Genomic DNA, 19053 nt, shown 5'->3' with positions numbered 1-19053 from the left:
GCCCGTGCGGCGGAGCGAGCGCCGGCAGCGGGGACAGCGGGTCCATGGAGCACAACCACCTCCACCTCCACAACGGCTCGCTCCTGGCGCACCACCGCTATGGCTGCGGCTTGGGATACGCACCTGTCGTCTACTACAGCCTGCTGCTGTGCCTCGGGCTGCCGGGTGAGTGCCGCGGGACGGGCGAGGCTGCGGAGTGGCTCCTGCCCGCTGTGCGGGATGGGGGCAGCGCCCGCGGTGTCCTCGGGATGCCCCGGGCTCCGCGCGGCCGGTTCGGACAGCAGCATCTCCCGGACAGCAGCATCTCTCGTACAGCAGCAGCATCTCCCGGACAGCAGCATCCCCCCGCCGGGTGCTGCCGTCCCGGCGCTGCCTCCCTCGCCGCGGTTTGTCCCTGCCTGCTCTCGCCCTCCCCCCCGCCTTAGCGCACCCTGACTTTGAACTTGACATACAGAGTGAGGCTGTGGTGAAGTTTCTGCCGCTGTCGTTTTGTCCATGTGAGTACCAGAGCGGTACCCACACTGCCGGGTCTCCACCGATCGCCTGCCGGGCCGGCAGTGAGTGCAAGTGTAGCTGCCGAATTTTTCTGCTCCAAATCGCCACCCGACTCCGTGGGGCAGGGCTGGCTTTAGGAAGAGACATGCTACCACTACGGAACCTGACTGGGGAAGGAGCAAGCTGTCAGGGGCTTAGCAGAGAGTTGTCACACTCGTGAGCCTGTTCCCGTGGCTGGTGGAGCAGGACAGGAGGTAGAAAGTCCAGTCTTGAGGTCAGTGCACTGCAAAGGCAATGGCAATGCTGACAGTGAGACCCTTGAATGCAGGTACAAGGCTTGGAAGAAAGTCCCAGCTGACAGGCACCAGCCTCCAGAGTGTATAATCCTGAGCAAAATTTCCTACTTAAAAAGGGGACAAAGATGTTACAGAGGTGATGGGAACAAGAAAAGCTAGAGACGGCACAGATAAGGAGGGAAAGGATGTCCCAGGCTTGGATGTGAACAGCTGTGAGGCTCCACTGCCAGCACACAGCTCCAAACGTGCAGATGCCACACGAGCATCACATCGGCAGCGCTGCCTAGCTGAGACAGGGACTGAGCAGGTGCTCCCTCCTGGAGGGGGCTGCCTGTGGCTGCTGCCAGTGAGATGCCTCGGCACGCAGGACCAAGGGGAGCTGCTGTAGTTACAATGGGCAGAGCTGCCATCCCAGCACAGCTCGGGTGGGCAAACAGCATGACTTGCTCACTGGTTTAACATCTCCAGCCTGAGAGCGACTTAGAGTGATCCCAAGGACAGGCAGAATGAGTCGGGAAGAAGTTCTGATGCGCTGAGGTGAATTGGTATTTTAAGGGTGTTATAAAAGAGAGTTTGCTTGTGTCTGTGTAGAGCTACACATTTTAAGTGCTGTGTGGAATGGCAAGCAGCAATAATAGGTAATGATCTACAGTTTCTAAATGCTTGTTCACTGTAATTCCTTCTTCTAGCAATTATTTCATAGAAAATTTTTTAATCAGACATGAAGAGAAGCCTGCCTCTGAGCAGCATGCATGTAATTACCACTCTCTGTATTGATGTGCTTTGTGTTGTTTCGGTTTGGGGGTTTTTTTTCCCATTTCTGGCTTATAATTAAAATTTGCTGATTGGCTAATAGTTCAGAGAACTGGAAAGTTAAGTCCTGTATTTATCCACAGAGGATGCAGAGTACAGGCAAGTATCTGTGCTCCAAAACATTGATGAGTCTCAGTCCTGACCTGAAGAGACCCAGCCAGCAGGGATAGGAGGTAGTTTCCTCTTCATTAATTCCTTAGGGGCTGCTTAGATATCCATAGTAATGTAATAAAAAGGCTCTGATTTCAGCACGAGTCCCCTAGGAACTGAGCAAGAGCCTCTCAGGATTATCAGGTGAAGAAGTTGTCAAGAAGCACTCTGTGGCTAAGCTTGCCTTTGTATGTCTCTAAAATGGGGGAAAGTCTTGCATGCCCAGACAAGAAAAATCATTTAATGAACGTTCTGCACATACTTGCACCAGCTCCCTTAGGATACTGCATTGTAATTACAGACCCAACACTGTCATTGTAAGAACATGGTTAAAATCAGACATGGTCCAAATTAGCAATGGTCTCATGCATTTCTCAAGGGATTGGAGATTAGAGCAGTGGCACCAGTGCCAGTGCTTAACAGAACTGGCCAAAGCATGTGGTGGTGCAGCCCTGCTGAGTTCCGTGGGCTTTCATCAGGTGTGGATGTGTCCAGAGTGCATTGTCTGAGGACAGCACTGGCACTGACACCTGGACTCACTGCACATGTACAGTATGCTGAGTAAAAGCACAGCGTGCTGAGTGCATGAGAAATTCATGAGATGCACATGCACAGAGATGAGAACAAGCTGGATGGGCTTAGGGGAAGACTCACACAGCCAGGCTTCATTGAGGATGCAGTACAGGGTGACAGCAGTGTTAAAAAGAGATTTTCATGTTCTAAGTTGAAGCTGCTCTTTAGTTTTTTAACATCAGAAATTTGTAAAGGTAGCAGACTTTATTGGCTGTTAGAAAAAGAGTCCTGAACTACATGGGATTAGTGCTGTGTGATGCCAAGAATTTAAGAGAAAACCTGTCTAGGATCTGTCCTCAAATACAGCACTAGTGCAGTGTTTTGCTGAAATGGAAAGAGTTAACTCCTTGCCACAAATCTTGGAGAAAGACTGATGAGAAGCCAGTTAACTGATTCTACCTTTCCTGCTGTACTGTCTGAAGTAAATTTCACTAACTCAACAACTCCACGTTGAGGCCAAGCGATGCCAGGCCTGGCTGTGTGTGCAGTAGAGGCATCCTCCGCCTCCCACCCCTGTATAACCCAGGCACCTCAGCAGACCCTGTTCTCAGCAGTGTCTCCTTCTCCCTCTCTGTTCAGCCAGGCACCAGAAAGCCTGTAAAAAGCAGAGAGGAGAGAGCAAAGTGAGCTCCCTTCAGCCCTGCTCTGGCAGTAGCACACAGAGGCAAGGGCCAGGCTGCACCCTACAAAGAGAGGCACTCACAGAGCCACCACTGCACACTGACCCTGCATGGCTGGTACTGCACTCGAGGCAGCTGCAGCTCGCCCAGGGGTCATCGTGTCTTCAGGCAGCTGGACCAGGAGACTGCTTCTGTTCCCTCTAAGCAGAGGCAGGTAACATAAAGACAGTTTTTTGAAACTTCTTTTGAGTGCAGGTGTGCAAAGTACGTGGTCCTGCTACCAGGAGTGGGGCGTCTCAGGATCAGGCTGCAGGGAACAAAGAGAAAATGGCAATGCAAACATGAGGCAGAGGTTCTGGAAGTGGGGTCCTCTCCCATTTAGAGGGGAAGGTTTCTCATTTATGAAGCTGTTCTGCAGTCCCTGCTCTATTAACCCTATTCTCCCTTTGTCTGTCAGAGAAAACCTCTGAAGCACCTGCAGTTTGCTGGAGGCAAGAGAAGGGCTGGAAAAGGTCTTAATGGAAGTGTTTCTTGCTTTAGTGAGAGAAAATGCTAGAGAGGGGATGGTGTTGGATGTGGGGGAGGGAATAAATTGCTCTGATTCAGTCCAAGAGGGGGCTGGTAAAGGTGAGAAAGCAAAGAGCAACAGGTACCACTCTCAGTCTGTCCCTTTGTCAGTGAGAGCTGCACAGAGCAGCTGCACCAAAGAGCTCCTTCTGTGGTAGGGCCACTGAACACAGCAAGGAATTCAGGCACAGAAGCAGCACTGCTTGCTGCAGACACCTGGCTTTGACCTTGATTCCTGCTTCATTAGAAGGAGCAGCAGCAACGGAGCTGCCTTGTATGCAGTCACTTTTTCCATCAGGAGTAGAGTGTATTGCTGCTGGAAGGACAGAGCATCAGCATTTCCTACATCAGGGTCTGGCCTGATCCAAGTTCCCAGAGCTCATCTCTTCCTGACAGTGTGAAAGGCAGAGTGAAATCTGGCTTTCCTAGCCAGTCCCAGTGGGATTCCTGGTTCCATTTTGCTCTCCAGTAGTTGCCTACCTGGGATGCACTTTGGCAGAGCACCTTTACAGCATCTCCAGGAGGCAGCAGACTCAGTAATATCCCAGGGAGGTGCCACTCTGAACTTCAGGAGCCTGGTCCACAACTGTTTCTTTTATTTGTGCTTTAGGCTTTTGCATTAAACTGATCACACTGATCTAAATGTAGATTCAGGACTTCACAAGCTTGGGAAAGCAGCCTGGACATGGTTGGATGCTCCCAGCTGGAAGGTGTGAACGGGTAGTGTTCATGTCAGACCTGCTGCTGAACAAGGTGATGTGGAGATGGGGACAACCTGAGTCATTCAAAGCCCAGCCAAGCACGGAGTGCATTCACTGGGCTCCATGTGGAGGGGAAGAGGCTGCGGTCCTGACCTGGAGGAGTGTGTGAGCTCAGCAGGGGTGCCTAGCTGGTGTAACACTCTGTGAAGAGACAGATACACGTTATGGACCTTGCTCTAACATGACAGATTGGATGTCCTTGCCCAGCAAGGCAGATGCTTCCCGGGGTGTTGGATTGACACGTGGGTGCACTGTGCCCACTGCAAACTGCAGTACAGTCACAGGCAAGCCAAAAAGATGGAGACATGATCCTTCTGGAGTTTTCTCCCTATATAAAGTTTGGAATAAGGAGGCTCTCTGGGAGATGTGCATGCCTGGCTCATCATCCTGGCAAGGCAGGTACTGTTGGTGGGCTGAGCTCCCCTGATCAAGAGACCACACCACGCAGCAGCCCGGCAGTGTTCCCTGCACTCCTCAGCTGTGCAGGGGAGTGAGACCTGGAGAGGATTGCTGTGCCCACAGCTGTACCCAGCTGGTACCACAAGCACTAAGGAGGACAGGTAGCAGTGTTAGCTGGTGACTCACGTGGTGTGTAGTAGCAGTAAATACCAAAGCAGGCAGAGGTAGGTGTACACAGAGCACACGGTGCTGTACAAGTGTCTGACTCGGTTTGGATTCCTGCCATCTACTGCCTAGTATATTCTTCTGTAATCACAGTACAGGCTTCTGATTAAAGACACCATTTCCAAGACCTAAACAGTCTTTCTCATAGCAGCATACCTGAAAAAGAGAAGTGCTAAAGGAAGATCCCAAATATGAGTGGGAGAGTTGTTACAATGTAGAGTTATGACCTTGAAAGATCAGTACTCTCTGCTGCTGCTCATTAGTGAATAAGAACCAAACCCTCCTGAGACCTGATTCAACCACCCTTTTTACTCAAAGGCCATATATTCTCTAACTTAAAATCTGAATTGGATGCAAGGCCCATACATTGCATCCTACTAAAAAGGGGACAACAGATTGCCAGAACTTTAGCTTGGCTATTGGAGAAACTGAAGGGTGCTACAGCTCATTTACAATAGCAGTACTGGACAGAGGGGAACAAAACTGCTGCTAACATGCTTAAAATGAGTAATTTCCTATTGTAAAATGAATGCTTGTTCTTTAGGAGAGAAGAACCATTATGAAAAATAACAGACTCATTCTGTTCCTGCACAGAACTGGTGACATCAAGGTGTGCAGATGGGAGTGATTTAGTTTGGTCAGTACATCTGGAGCCTGTAGCCACTAAAATCTTGCAGCCTGAAAGACAGCATGTGGCTGAATCCATGCACAGATTGTGGAGAAGTTGATTGTACATTTCTGGATGCCGCTACACAGAGTGCAATTGCGAACTTTGGATTTCTTCTGCCACGTCAGTAGGAAACAACACTGTCAGGGCTGTAATGATAATGAGGTGCCATATTTGGGAGGCTCAGCAGACTATGAAGTGCACAAGCTTGCATGGCAGGCTGCTAAAATGGATTGGAAAGGAAAAACTCCAAAATACATTTTTCCTTGAAATGACAACGACACAAAAGAGAGAGCACAGCCAGTTTTCACGGTAGGTGGGTAATGCAGAGCCCCCAGTTGTTAAGAAGTCAAAACATTCAGAAGCACTAGGCAGCCTAATATCCTGCTGTTCTTCATCCACTCCCTTACTTAGTTCTCTCTTCCTCATCCTCTTTCTGCTCCCTTCTGTAAAATGGGGGTGAATCAGCAGAAACAAGCCAGCAGAAGGCCTTTAACCACACACGTCACAATTTGGTGTAGGCAAACAAACAACACGGAGATGTCCTGATGGGGGCTGTGCTCTGCTTTTGCCAAGGGCAAAACAATCCCTGTCCACAAAAGCTTCCACCTTCCATTTCAGGTGGTCTTTTTGAACCTATATTTTTTTTTTTTTCTCATTAGCTTGAGACACCAGAAAAGGAAACAAAGCCAAAATTAACTCCTTGAGCACAGGAGGCCTTACACACAAATAAGTTATCATTTTGCAGAATATGGATATGTACTTACAGATATGAAAACCCAATGTCTGGAGTGCCCTTGGTGCTGTTCTTGGAGGGACATCATGGGAGAAGATGGTATTAGGTTACCAATACAGTGTGGCTGTGCAGAGAAAATGAAGTGCAGGCAGCCAAGCAGGACCAGAATTAGCAGTACAGAAGATGACCAAAAATAATTGTATCCCGTTATCCATTTAAGAAAAGAGAAGTTTGCCTGTTGTAACACTGAAATTCTTCCCTTCTACCACCTGAAACAGTGTCCCTGCAATGTACAGTCATTAATCCTCTCCATCTTTTCCATCATATGGAGTATTGCCTGCATGGACAGGTGCTCCAGAGGTTGCTTTTGGTCTCAAGACAAATCACCTGTCAGTCAGTTACATCAGACTAGGATATTTCTCACATATTTGTTCGCTACAAGTGTGTTTTCTTCAATGTCCTGACTAGCACACCACAGTGATATATCTAGTGGGGATGCAGTATATTCTCTGTGGGGGAATAAAGCCAAACTGCATTGGTTTTACAAAGTCTGTAATTTCCTGCATACTGTGTAAAATTGGCATCGTCTCTGAGAAAGCTTGGCCATGGGGTTTGCAAGCATGAGCTCCTATTGCATTACCTAATGCTTTAGGAAGACATAAAGACTGGTTTATTTTAGCAAAACCACAATCAAAGGTAAAATTCTCTTAATTATTCATGTTCAGTAAAGAATTCATGGCAGTGTCCTTATGAAATCACATCCTCTCTCCATCCCAGTCATCCCATGAAACACCTCTGGCACCTGCCTCGGTACTTTGGCATTTGGTTTCAAAAGGGTAGAATGGTTTTGTCACCCTGGAGCTCGAGTTACTCAGCTTGAGACCCCTTACACTGCCCTGACAGCCCACATTTAGAAGCCACAGACACCTGCCAGATGAGACACCCAAATTGCCCTGAAAATCCCTGTCTGTCCAGATATGTTGCATGAATAAACAAATTCCTTTTACAATTTCTGCATCATTTTGCAGATCACTTTTTCTGTTCCCAGCACCAGTTTCCATTAGAAAGCTGTACTGCTCTAGTAGCAAGATGCAAGGCTAGACTTTGAGATGTGCACTTTAGACATTTTTATCCTTGTGTGGGTACCTCCAAATAAGGCTTTAGAGTGGCAGGAGCGATGTCTGAGATTCATTAGAGACTTTCTGCTCTGTAGGGCCATCTCAGGAAAGGTGGACAAGGAGGGTGAAGATGGCAAGAGGAGAACCAGATCCCTGTCCCATTTATGCACATGTGGCCCCAGTGAGCCCAAGTCAGACCTCCCCACATCCTTGCCCATTGTTCATCTGGGCCGTTCTCATAATGCAGAAATAGCTCTATTTTATTCAGACTACTCCAGAAAACTCCAGTGGTCTGGGAAAGCCAAAAGCAGCACGGTTTAATTACACCTTTCTGCCAGACTCAGTGGCTGGCAAGGCTCAAAGGGAGTATCAGCCACTGGCATCTCTGTGCCATTACTGTCTGTGCCCTCCAACTGTGAGGAAGTGCTTGTGCTGGATTAAAATCCTTCTCTGGCCTCAGTGGCCCACTGATGGCTAATGCCAGCTGCAGAGCAGAGTACCTCTCTCACTGCATCTTTCCCCAGAGCCTTCTCAGCTAATAAATGCTGTCAGTGAGAAAAATGGCCCCAGAGGCCAGATTTCATTGTCAGAATCTGGCCTCTGGCACTGATGTCTCATTCACTTGTGACTTGTAAGCACAAGGCCGTGCTGTGTTTTCCCTGACAGTAACTAACCCTGGCTCCTGCACATAGGAGGGAGTTTGGGTAGTCCTGGGCAGGAGCTTGGACATCCTCTACCTCCAGGTTCTCTTTCACCCTCAGAACTCGCGTGTTCTGTCCCGGCACGTGGGATTTTCTAAGAGCAAGCCGCACGAGGGCCTTCCTACAAGATGTGAAACCCCCTCCAGTAGCAGTCCTGCCTGCCATAATTTCATGATGCTTTTTTTTGTGTTTTTTTTTCCCCCCCACATATTCCTCTCTATTCCCCGGGAGATGATGCAGGCACTAACAGAAGGGGCTGACAGCTCTTCCCTCATGGGGGTGCCTTGCTGTGTGCTGTTTGACAGCACTCAGACATCTGAACAACAAATAAATCCACTTATTTTCAAAAATCAATCCTCACAGGAACTCCCCGGAAAGACAAAACTTGTATTGCAGTAATTATATTCTATAAAGTATCTCTTTATGCTTCACAGCAGTTTAAGGAAGGAACTCAGAATATGCTAATAAAAGAGAGGAACAAACTGAAGCACCGTTCATTCCATCCCCATCTGCTCTACTGCTGAGTTTGATCTATATTGGATCAAATTGTTGTTGTAAGAGGAAAATGTGGACCTACCCTATCTTCTTTAAGGGCAAACAGCATGCTGAGGTCATTTTAAAAGGTCACATAACCAGCTATAGCCAACATAATTATAATGTATTTACAGTGACACAGTATTCTTGGTTGTTTTGTTTTTTTGTTAATAATTTCTGTTATGTAGCACCTTTGTCAGAAATCACCCATTGTCATCAGCTTCTCCAGAGAGCTCCCACATAAAATAAGGGCTGAATGCCATCCTCATCTCCAGTCTGGTAACTACTGGTGAGCAGCTGTGTTAGGAACTGTGGTCAGATCTGCCTGCTGGACACAGTACCTGTTTACATTTGAATATTGCCTCCTAGCTTAGAGGAAATCATCTATTTCCATCAAGCCAGAACATCCCCTTTTCTCACCACTTATTTTTAGCATATTGTACTTACATTCTCAGAGTTCTTAACTCTGAGAAGGAGGTGTTACTAACATTTTTTCTGAGGCAATTTAAAATTTACCATTTGTAGCTGTCTCTCTGTGCCAGTCAGGTAACTGCTGCTAAGCCTGTAGAGAAGTCTCACACATTACACAATAATTTGTGGGGATCCTAGCAACAGCTGTGTTGGGTAAAAGGTGTCCATTATATTCCATGACCTAACGTTTATCATGCTCAGTGAGCAGCACTCGTGGCTACTTCATTTAGGTAGTTTATAAAGCTGAACTGCTGAACTACAGAACCAGCCCTGTTCCCAGGGCAGGGAGCCACTGCTTGTGTTGTAAAGGCCATTTGACTGCACAGGCTGCTGTGTACGTGCAAAGTGCTCTCAATTAAAAAAAGAAAAAACAAACCAGAAATAAAGCCCAGAACTATGCCTATTTCTTCTTTAGACAGAATGGCTCCTGCTTAAGCTCACATGCAGTGGAAATAGTCACTGAAAGGAGCTCTTCCAATCCCCTGCAAAGGTCGTTGTTATTCACTATTTGAGTGATGACTGTAATCCATGAAATGAGAAGCTGGGGGGAAAAACTGTTCTTAGGGCACAGGCACTGCTTTGAGGCACAGAAGACTGCCCAGGCTTCACAACCCAAATCCACACAGGAACCAAAGTTACTCCTAAAGGAAGATCCCTGTCAGACACAAAGGACCTGCAATGAATTTTGGTGCTGCAGTTTGCACTCAGAAGCTGATAAAGTCAGAAGAGATGTCAAAGGAGGGATGTAAGTGTCCTGTGATGGAGCCCAGCTGAGTTAGAAGGTTGCCTTGTTTTGAGCAGCCTGGAACAAAGGTGTTTGGGTATCAGAGGCCTTTGGATGCTGTGTCTCAAGTGTCTCACGTCCTCATCCCTGGAGGGAAAGAATTGAGACTGCCATTTTGTACAGTTGCTTCTAATCATCATCATCAGCACCTCAAGGCTTCAGCCAGCTAGTCCCCAATCAAGCCCTGGTTCTCAAACAGATATTTATAAATTCAGAATACTGCACTGCAGCAAGTGACGCTGGCATAAATTCCCATCTGTCATCCCCTAATCATCTCCCAGCACAGTGATCAATCTCTTTCAAATTCAAATTATCTTAACCACTTAGTATCTAGAAAATACATCACAAGGAATGGGCAGTGTACCATCCAGGACAATTTAGGGGTGCTGATCTATTCCACAGCTGTATGTAGCTCCACCTATATTACAGCAGAGACAGATACTTTTATATCTCCATCATCATCATCATCATCTCTGCCAGAGTTCTCCTTACAGACTACCATGCTAGTGCAAGAATTAGTGTCAGAAAGGTTAAAATATGGTCACAAATACTCTTCCATCACCTTTCACCCCCAGTGGGTGATTTTTGCCCACCGGAGAGCAGGACACTGAGGAGACACTCAGGAGTTACTGAGAGACTGGCACAAGGACACAGTTGGTCACACAGAGTGGTGTGCCATCACTTCCATTTTACTGAGCTTCAGACACCCTCTGAGGACACACCAAGGACCAGCTTAACACTGCCTAGGAAAGGGATGAAGGATTGAGGCATCCATAGCTTATCCACACTTTCCCTCAACAGTGTGCAGGAGGAAAAATACTCACAGATCCTGAGACACTGGCATACTGGCAACTTTCTGCTGCAGCCCAGTATGTATCTGTTTGCACAAAGTCAGTGGTGTTACTATATTTCATATCATCCAGCAAGAAAAAAAGCTCTAACGTGATCCCAGGGAAAGCGTTTCCAATAGAAGATACAGTAACCCTTCCAGAAAAAATTGGGTAGAGTTCGTGTGTACTTTGTCACATCAATTTTCTAATCTGGCTCACCAAGCAAGGGTTGCTGGCCTTAGACAAATAACTTGCATTTCAGCACATGCTGTTACTGCTGTGGCTGGAAACCCTGAGAGAGGCAGGGGCAAAGGGTGCAAGGGACTGCTCATAAATCTGCTCCTGCAGCAAAACAGAGCAGGGTTAGAAGCAAGCAGCAGGACCCCTGCAATAGATAGAAAGTGTGAGGAGCAGGGCTGCTGTACCTGAGCACAGCATGGCTGCAGCATCCCTGCAGGAGCTGCTCTGACAGTCAGGCCAGAGTTACCAGCAGGGACCAATGCCTTCAGACATCCCCCTCGCTGCTCACTGGCTCCAGCTGCTGCTACTGGAATGAGTCAAGTCCAGAGGATTTAAAGAGAAGATGCACCCCATGGGTCACATCCAATATTTGTGAAGCTGAGCCAGTCAGCCTGGCTGGCCAAAAGCAGCAGTGGCTGCAGAGCCATGATAAACACTCCAGCTCGAGGATTTCCTTGACAGTACATCACTCACTGCACCTCCAGGGCTCATCAGCAGGCACAGCAGAGGCACTTCTAAGCAAGTAAGTGAAAAATGACACAGCAGTTCTCTCTGTATCACCTCTTGTCTCCCACGTCTGTGCTGAGCTGAAATCAATGCAGTTGCATTCACGTTAATGGAGGACAGAATTGGGAAAATTCCCCTGAAGGCAATTTGAGACAGTACCATTGGAAAGATCGTGCTTATTTTTATTTTTTTTAATATAGGGAGTTGATTGTCATGTTTGGTTTAGGTTTGTTTTTTTTTTTCCCAAGATACAAAATTAATACATTCAGTTAACACAAAAATAGGTGAGGGCTATTAGTCAAAATCATTCACTCTTCTGCAGTTCATTTCCCTGGTGGCAGAAATCTGCTCCCAGACAGCAGTCTTTGAAGGCATTCATGAAGGAGGAAGATTTTTCAGTGCCAAGTAAAGCAGTTTTTTAAAAAACAAGCATTTTCAGTTGTAGGATGTGTCCTAGGCCATCATTACCTTTATGTTACCAGCTTCCTTCTCTGGTTTAAAGGAATCTTTACAATTATTGTTGATTTGTTTTGTGAAATCCATCAAAGCTGCAGAAATGTTTGAAGCACTGAATGCACAGAAGAGGTGATTTACAGAACACTTAGGAAAGTATCAACTATGAACATTTGGCAGCCACTTGTACAGTAAACCAGATCTCTGATTTTTAGGTACTTCTTCAGGTATTCTAGCCAAGTGATTCCAGCCTCTTATGGGAACAATCTTGTGTCTCATTCTAGTCAAACTGATAGTAGGAATAATAGGAATTTATTTTTTTTCCAATTCAAGACTACACAGTAAGTTCTAGCAAACGAGAGGAAGTAGTTAAAATTTGGCTATGCCTTAGTGTTCCAGCAAATCTCGCAAGTACCACAAGGGCTGTTTATATTCCCTTCTCATTCATCCCTCATTATAGGAAAAAGTGAAAAAAGCAAGGTGGGAAATAAGAGCAAGTGTGTGTGTGAGCATTTTTTGTCCTGCTACCACTCCCTTTGTGTGCACAGACAGGAGTCCCAGCATCCCCTGCTCAGGGGGTGGGTTCCAGAGTTGGGAGCAGGGCCACATGGTCCTGTCATTGCAACACCTGGTCTGAGAGACCCAGCTGGGGTGTTTTCCTTTTGGTATCTTGAACTTTAATAAGGTGGTCATGTTGCCAAGTACTTGAACAACTCCAATCAAGGGCTCAGAAAAGCTAATGTTACATCTTAATAGCCTAACTCTGTGTTTCTTTCTTCACAGCAAACATCTTGACAGTCATCATCCTCTCCCAGCTTGTAGCTCGCAGGCAGAAGTCCTCCTATAATTACCTTCTAGCTCTAGCTGCTGCTGACATCCTGGTTCTCTTCTTCATCGTCTTTGTCGACTTCCTCATGGAAGACTTCATCTTAAACAAACAGATGCCTCAGGTACTGGACAAAATAATTGAGGTCTTGGAATTTTCTTCCATCCACACATCCATTTGGATTACAGTCCCGTTGACCATCGACAGGTACATCGCCGTGTGCCACCCCCTCAAGTACCACACGGTCTCCTACCCTGCTCGTACTCGCAAAGTCATCGTCAGCGTCTACGTCACCTGCTTCTTGACCAGCATCCCCTACTACTGGTGGCCCAACATTTGGATTGAAGACTACATCAGCACGTCCATGCACCACGTCCTCATCTGGGTCCACTGCTTCACTGTGTACTTAGTGCCCTGCTCCATCTTCTTCATCCTGAATTCCATCATTGTCTACAAGCTGCGGCGAAAGAGCAATTTCCGCCTGCGAGGGTACTCCACAGGGAAAACAACAGCCATTTTGTTTACTATAACTTCTATTTTTGCCATATTGTGGGCGCCAAGAATAATCATGATATTGTATCACCTCTATGTGTCTCCTATAAACAACAGCTGGGTGGTCCATATTGTGTCGGACATCGCCAATATGCTGGCACTGCTGAACACTGCAATTAATTTCTTCCTCTACTGTTTTATTAGCAAAAGATTTCGCACAATGGCAGCTGCCACCTTGAAAGCCTTCTTTAAGTGTCAGAAGCAACCTGTGCAATTCTATACAAACCATAACTTTTCCATAACAAGCAGCCCTTGGATTTCCCCAGCCAACTCTCACTGCATCAAAATGCTTGTTTACCAGTATGATAAGAATGGAAAGCCTATAAAAATATCACCATGAAGAGGCCAATAGCTGGAGTTTCCGGGTGCAAGTTCTTTACAAGTGGTTACATCTTCAGGATGTAATTTTCTGAAATGGCTGTTTTGAAGAGAGGTCATTTGATTTCATTTCCCTGGGTGGCCAGGGGCAGATCAGACTGTCGGGAGGAAACAGGAGCACTTGATTTTAGGAGCAAAAGTGAGAAGGCGAACACCTCCATCTCTTATATAACATCTTGAATATGCTTCAGAGTTCAAGTCTTAGTGTTCAGTCACACTCAAACGTTTTGCATCCCAACACCAATGCAATCCAAAGTCATCAGAAGGGCAAAGCCACAGCAGTGTTTAATTACAACCTTTTCAAACACAACAAAACCTTACTTGACCATCAGTTTGCTATTGAGAAAGTAAATGGATGTTTTTGTGTACTCTGGAAGGTGCCATTTCTGAAGCGTGCGCTTGCCAAAAATTCCGTGTCGATTCTGGCATGAGATGCCACCACACACAGTTGTGCTGTCAAGACCTCCTTGCAGGAGGCAGCCTGTGAGACACAAGTGGTGACAAGCCTGGTTTTGGCTCATTTGAACAAGGCTCAAGGACCAGTACAGTACCTGCTGCAGCCTTGGCATGGAAAGCAATCCTGCAAGCTGCCAATATTTGCGTGTTTTAAGTTGTTATTTAAGAATGTGACTGAGACAGGGGAACTCAAGGGAGGGAGGGATGTTTCTAGAGCCAAGAACAAAAGCAGCATCTTTCCCCAACTATTTCAGTCATGGTGTCTAAGAACTTTCAAGGGTGAAACCAAGTCCTGCCTAAAGCAGAGCTCTCACCAGAGCTGCTCCTGTGAGCAGTGATCAGAGCCTTTAGGTTCCTTCTTAATCAATACAGATTCTCAGTTATCCCCTATGTTCAAGCCTTTGGGGATTCACATATAAAAAACTCAGCTTAAGATTTTCTCCTGATGGATGATGCCATCCTATTGCAGATTTTCCATTTAGTTGTTAAACAAACAAACAAAACAAAAAAACCAAACAAACTGTGAAAGAAATTCATTAAATACTCAACAGCAGTAAAAAAATTAAAGCCTTAGTTTAAGCTGATGTTTCTCTTATTTAAAGGTGGTTAACTTCTCTTCCTTCACACTCGAAAAACAGCATCCCATCAATGCTGAGTGTAGAAAATAAGAGATTTACGGGAAGTCTGAAAATGCACTTCTTTTAATTTCTTTCCCTTTCAGATTTTGGCATGTAGTCTCTTGGAGCCACATGCCACAACCTCTTTATTCTACACTGGGCACTTACACTGGCCTGTGTGGTGTGAGGGCAGTGAGGATGTGGTGAACAGGAGCCCAGCATGGTCAGTGCACACAGCAGCTCCTCAGGAGCTGCAGATCAGCAGTAGCTTGGTGCTAATGCTGTGTTTGTGCCCCTGTCCCTCGCCAGTGCCAGCAGGGAGCTCGTGGTGCATCAGGAACTAACACAGAGAGCTCCTCTGAGGAGGGATCCAGTCAGGCCCACTATGATGGGATCAGAGGACTGAAAACATCTCTCTAAGACATATGGATGGCTCAGCTTTGGTGCAAATCCCCTAAGAAATGCCAAGGGAAGTCCTGCTGTGAAAAAGAGCCTGGTTCCCTTCTGCCACAAAGGTTGTGTTTGCACAATGCCTGGTACCCACATCCTGCGAGAGCCAACCCCAGCAAAGCTGAGCTCACCTTCCCCAGAAGGGAACGGCAGCAGAAGGCACAGGCCATGAAAGCCAGGCCCCCAAAGACACACAGGGTGATCTCAAGAGAGACCCAGGCTCGCTCAGGAGCAGAGAGGGGATGCCCAGGGCCCCAGGACCACACACTGCCCAGGGCCCTCGAGTGGCAGAACTCTCAGCAATTCTCTGTGAGGTGCTGAGGCACCCCAGGGACCACAGAGGCCAGAGCAAGGACAGGGGCACCTCTGGGGAAATGGGCTGGGAGCAAACACTGAGCCTTTCCACCCTCGCCCACCACAGGGATGGTTTCCATTGAAATGTCCCCAAAGAGAAATGAGGAGCTTCTCAGTCTGTTGGCTGCTCATCCTCGTGATATCAAAGCTTCACCCTTGCAATAATAAAGTGTAAAAGGGATGCTCAGTCTTGCTGTATTGGTCATGACAAGGTTAAAATTATTGCTCCCTTTATAGTGTTTTACAGAAAATCAGTTTTGTGGCCATCCTCCCTGCCCTTCTCTCAGAAATCTCCCTCTGGTCTTTGTCAGTTGATAGTAACCAAAGTTACCTTATGGAAGATGTAGTGTACATTTCATTTTGGAAAAACACTGTATTTATAACTTATTTTTATTCTGCATTTGTTATGAGGAATGCTTGTCTGAATTAAATGTGAATGAGTCTGAAGTGCAATATCTATATAGATAAGTGGTTAATTTTTGAGAATGTATCTATTGAAAAAATACCTATTTATACAAGAAGTTCACTATTCTACTTAATATAATAGTAACCTTAAAGAAAATAGTGAATGTTTAGGGCTTTTATTTATTAAAAAAAATAAATTAAGTGCATGGCATATGCTGCCATTCACATGCTGTGACTTATTAATTTTTGTAACATAATGTTTATCCTGCAAACTATCAGTGTCATCTGTTTTTTTCTGTCCTGATAATGTATTTTTGTAAATTACCATATTTAAAAACAAAAATCTTTCTGCGTATTTTTTTTTCCCAATGAAAAAGAACACATTAAATTCTTCTAACTTATTTGGAAAAACTCACAATCGTTTTCCATATCATTTTAGAAATGACAAGGTGCAATTTTCATGTACAGTGGATTGATCATTTCACTTCTGATAATTTAGGGCTTTAAAAGCTTGCTTCCAAAGCCCTTTGAAGTCAAAGGGAAGGTTGCTAGTGGGTTTTGTGGTTGGTTTTTCCAATCCCCATCATTTTAGGAGGGCTTTGCATCAAGCTGTATCTTGTTAGCAGACATTCAAAGCCTTCTTAGAGTCCAGTTTGGATAATAAAGCCTTGACTTTTTAGTCTGCCATATGGGAGCTGCTGTTGATAATACTTGCCTTATTTTTGATTGTGTGAAGCCTCTTGCAATGACTGTTGCTAACTAGCCATTGTCTTGCTGTATTATTTGTACCTCCTAATTTTCCAATAGTAAAAACTAAAAAAGCACATGTAGTGTCATTATTTAGGGAAAAAGTATCCTGGAGACAAAACCATCTTTATTGTGGAGATGGTCTTTTGTACTCTAATTTTATTTCAAATATCTACAATTAGAAAAAAATAAGCTGTGAATGGACAGTTTTACAATTACTTATAGGTATACGTTCTTGAAGACCACAGCTAGGAACAAAATACTTTTTAGATGAGTTGCTGGTATATAAAATTATGGGACCTATCACCTATTTAAATTGTGAATATTGATATTTTCATAAGTAGACAATATATTGTGTTTGACAAACTTGTTTGTATTATAATAAATTATGGTGCATAACTTACTACTGTGTTTGGAGCTGTTGTTTGGTTTATGGATTCTTATATACTTCTGATTTATAGGTACTTATGATACACTACAAATCAGACTGAGAAAGTGGCTGCAGAACCTCAGGAGACTTCTCATGGAAGAAGCCCTGCATTTATTGAAATGAAAATTTCTAACACTGCAGGCAAATGTAAAACTATCTGGGATCAAGTTCCCAGTTTCTCTGGAGAAGTAAAAGGACATGAAAAGGACAAAACCCACTAAAACTAAGCAGAGACTAGAGAAGAATCTGACTAGAAAAGTCCTGTGTCTTAGAGCTCAAACACTGTAGGGTGAAGCACACTGAGAGGAGAGGACCATGCAGGCAGTGTCTGACCTGCTTGTCAGATTTCCCTGCTGTAAAAGGCTTGGGAACAGGTTTTAAAATACAGCTTCAAAGAGAAAAATGAGGGGGAAGGGGCACTTCAGAAAGGGGCAATGTCAGATTTGATGGAGCTTATCAGAGTTGTTCCTTAAGGAAGGAGCCTGGGGTCTGCCTGTCTTGGTGCTTTCATTAACAGCTGTGGCATGAGAAGTACTGATCAAGTGTACAGGCTATAAAAATGGAATTATATTGCTGGCAGAGGACTGAAGGACAGGTGTTTCATGTAAGAATCAGATGACCTTGCAGATTGCAGTGATAAAAATGGGATGAATTCAATAATAATAAACACAAGGTTCTCCACTTGCCTGCCTCTAACAATACATTTTCTGTAAAACCTCAGCAGTCAGAAACAACCAAGAACCCAGTGGTGCCAGCTGGGCTTGAATGACAATGAGTCACCAACAGAAAGCAGCTGAGAAAAATCCCAGAATGTAATCACAGACACTTCTAACGATACAGCACAGTATTAATTGCATTTTGTAAGACTTCATGTGCTACATGCAGATGTATATAAAGGGATAAATAGCAGTGCAGAAAAACTTGATGAAACTGAGATGGAACAAAAATAAGCAGTTATGAATTTTCCTCAGGTAAATTTGTCCTGGCAGTTAGAAGACATTCTAAAGCAGGGAGGCTCAGCAAAAGCCTTGCTAGCAGCCAGGCTGGTTTTAAATGGAGCCTGATAGGTTCACACATAGAATTATCAGATGAGGCAGGTGGCAAAACACATTGGGACCGTGCTTCCTTGGAGCTGGCAGGTCTTTAACTCAGCTTAAAGGACAGCAGAGGTCCTCAGCATGCTGAGGGGCAGCGTGAGAACCATGAGAGCCAGCAGCTACTCAGAGCAATTCCTGCAATGAGCCACAATTCCTGCAATGAGCCACGATTCCTGCAGTGAGCCACGATTCCTGCAGTGAGCCACAATTCCTGCAGTGAGCCACAATTCCCTCAGCAGCTCTCCCTGTGGGTGCTGCAGGTGGGACCTCTCCAATGCAGCCCCACTGAACTTGCACCACCTTCTGCCTCAGCTTTCAGTTCTTTAAACACCTCTTTAAACCTGACAAAAGAATAGAAATTTTAAAAGCAGCCTCATACAGTCCTGAACAATTAAATAATAATCCTGCTCTTAGCAGGCTGCGGCTGGATTTGCAGGATCTGCATTTCTGACAGTATGCAATTAATTCCCAGGAGTTGCCAGACACACCAAGGGGGTTGAAAGGCTCCAGCCTTTTGTAATAAATAAGCATCAAAAATGAATTTACTATTAGCTTCCTACAGGGAACCAAATACACATAAATAGTTATTACAATTACAAAATCGTGTCAAAAAATATCAAAGACTCATGTTTTCCTGCCTTGCCAACAGGCTAGAAATGCTGCTCCAGCTATTTCTCCCAGTCTGCACCTTCTACTAGCAGACTAAATGGACAAGCTGAACTGCAGGCAAAAGTATGATATTGAATATTACAGTCTTACAGATTAATTTGCTGCAACAGAATGTACTGAAGACCTTCAGCT

The 19053-nt window shown here is 45.4% G+C and overlaps 1 protein-coding gene across 1 annotated transcript; it reads left to right on the top strand.

Moving 5' to 3' along the window:
• Positions 1-20: 20 nt before the first annotated feature.
• GPR139 (G protein-coupled receptor 139) lies at positions 21-17128 on the top strand. Its single transcript, XM_015642323.3, has 2 exons — positions 21-165; positions 12724-17128. The coding sequence occupies exons 1-2, from the start codon at positions 45-47 to the stop codon at positions 13656-13658; spliced, it is 1056 nt and encodes a 351-aa protein (XP_015497809.1). The 5' UTR covers positions 21-44; the 3' UTR covers positions 13659-17128.
• The last annotated feature ends 1925 nt before the right edge of the window (positions 17129-19053 follow it).

The sequence above is a fragment of the Parus major genome, chromosome 14 (assembly GCF_001522545.3).
Source record: "Parus major isolate Abel chromosome 14, Parus_major1.1, whole genome shotgun sequence".
Lineage (NCBI taxonomy): Eukaryota > Metazoa > Chordata > Aves > Passeriformes > Paridae > Parus > Parus major.
This window is presented reverse-complemented; position numbering and strand designations above follow the sequence as displayed.

Coding starts and splice junctions, on each gene's coding strand:
- GPR139 (XM_015642323.3), top strand. CDS start 45: ATGGAGCACAACCACCTCCACCTCCACAACGGCTCGCTCCTGGCGCAC. Junction 166..12,723: donor GCTGTGCCTCGGGCTGCCGG/GTGAGTGCCGCG, acceptor CTTTCTTCACAG/CAAACATCTTGACAGTCATC.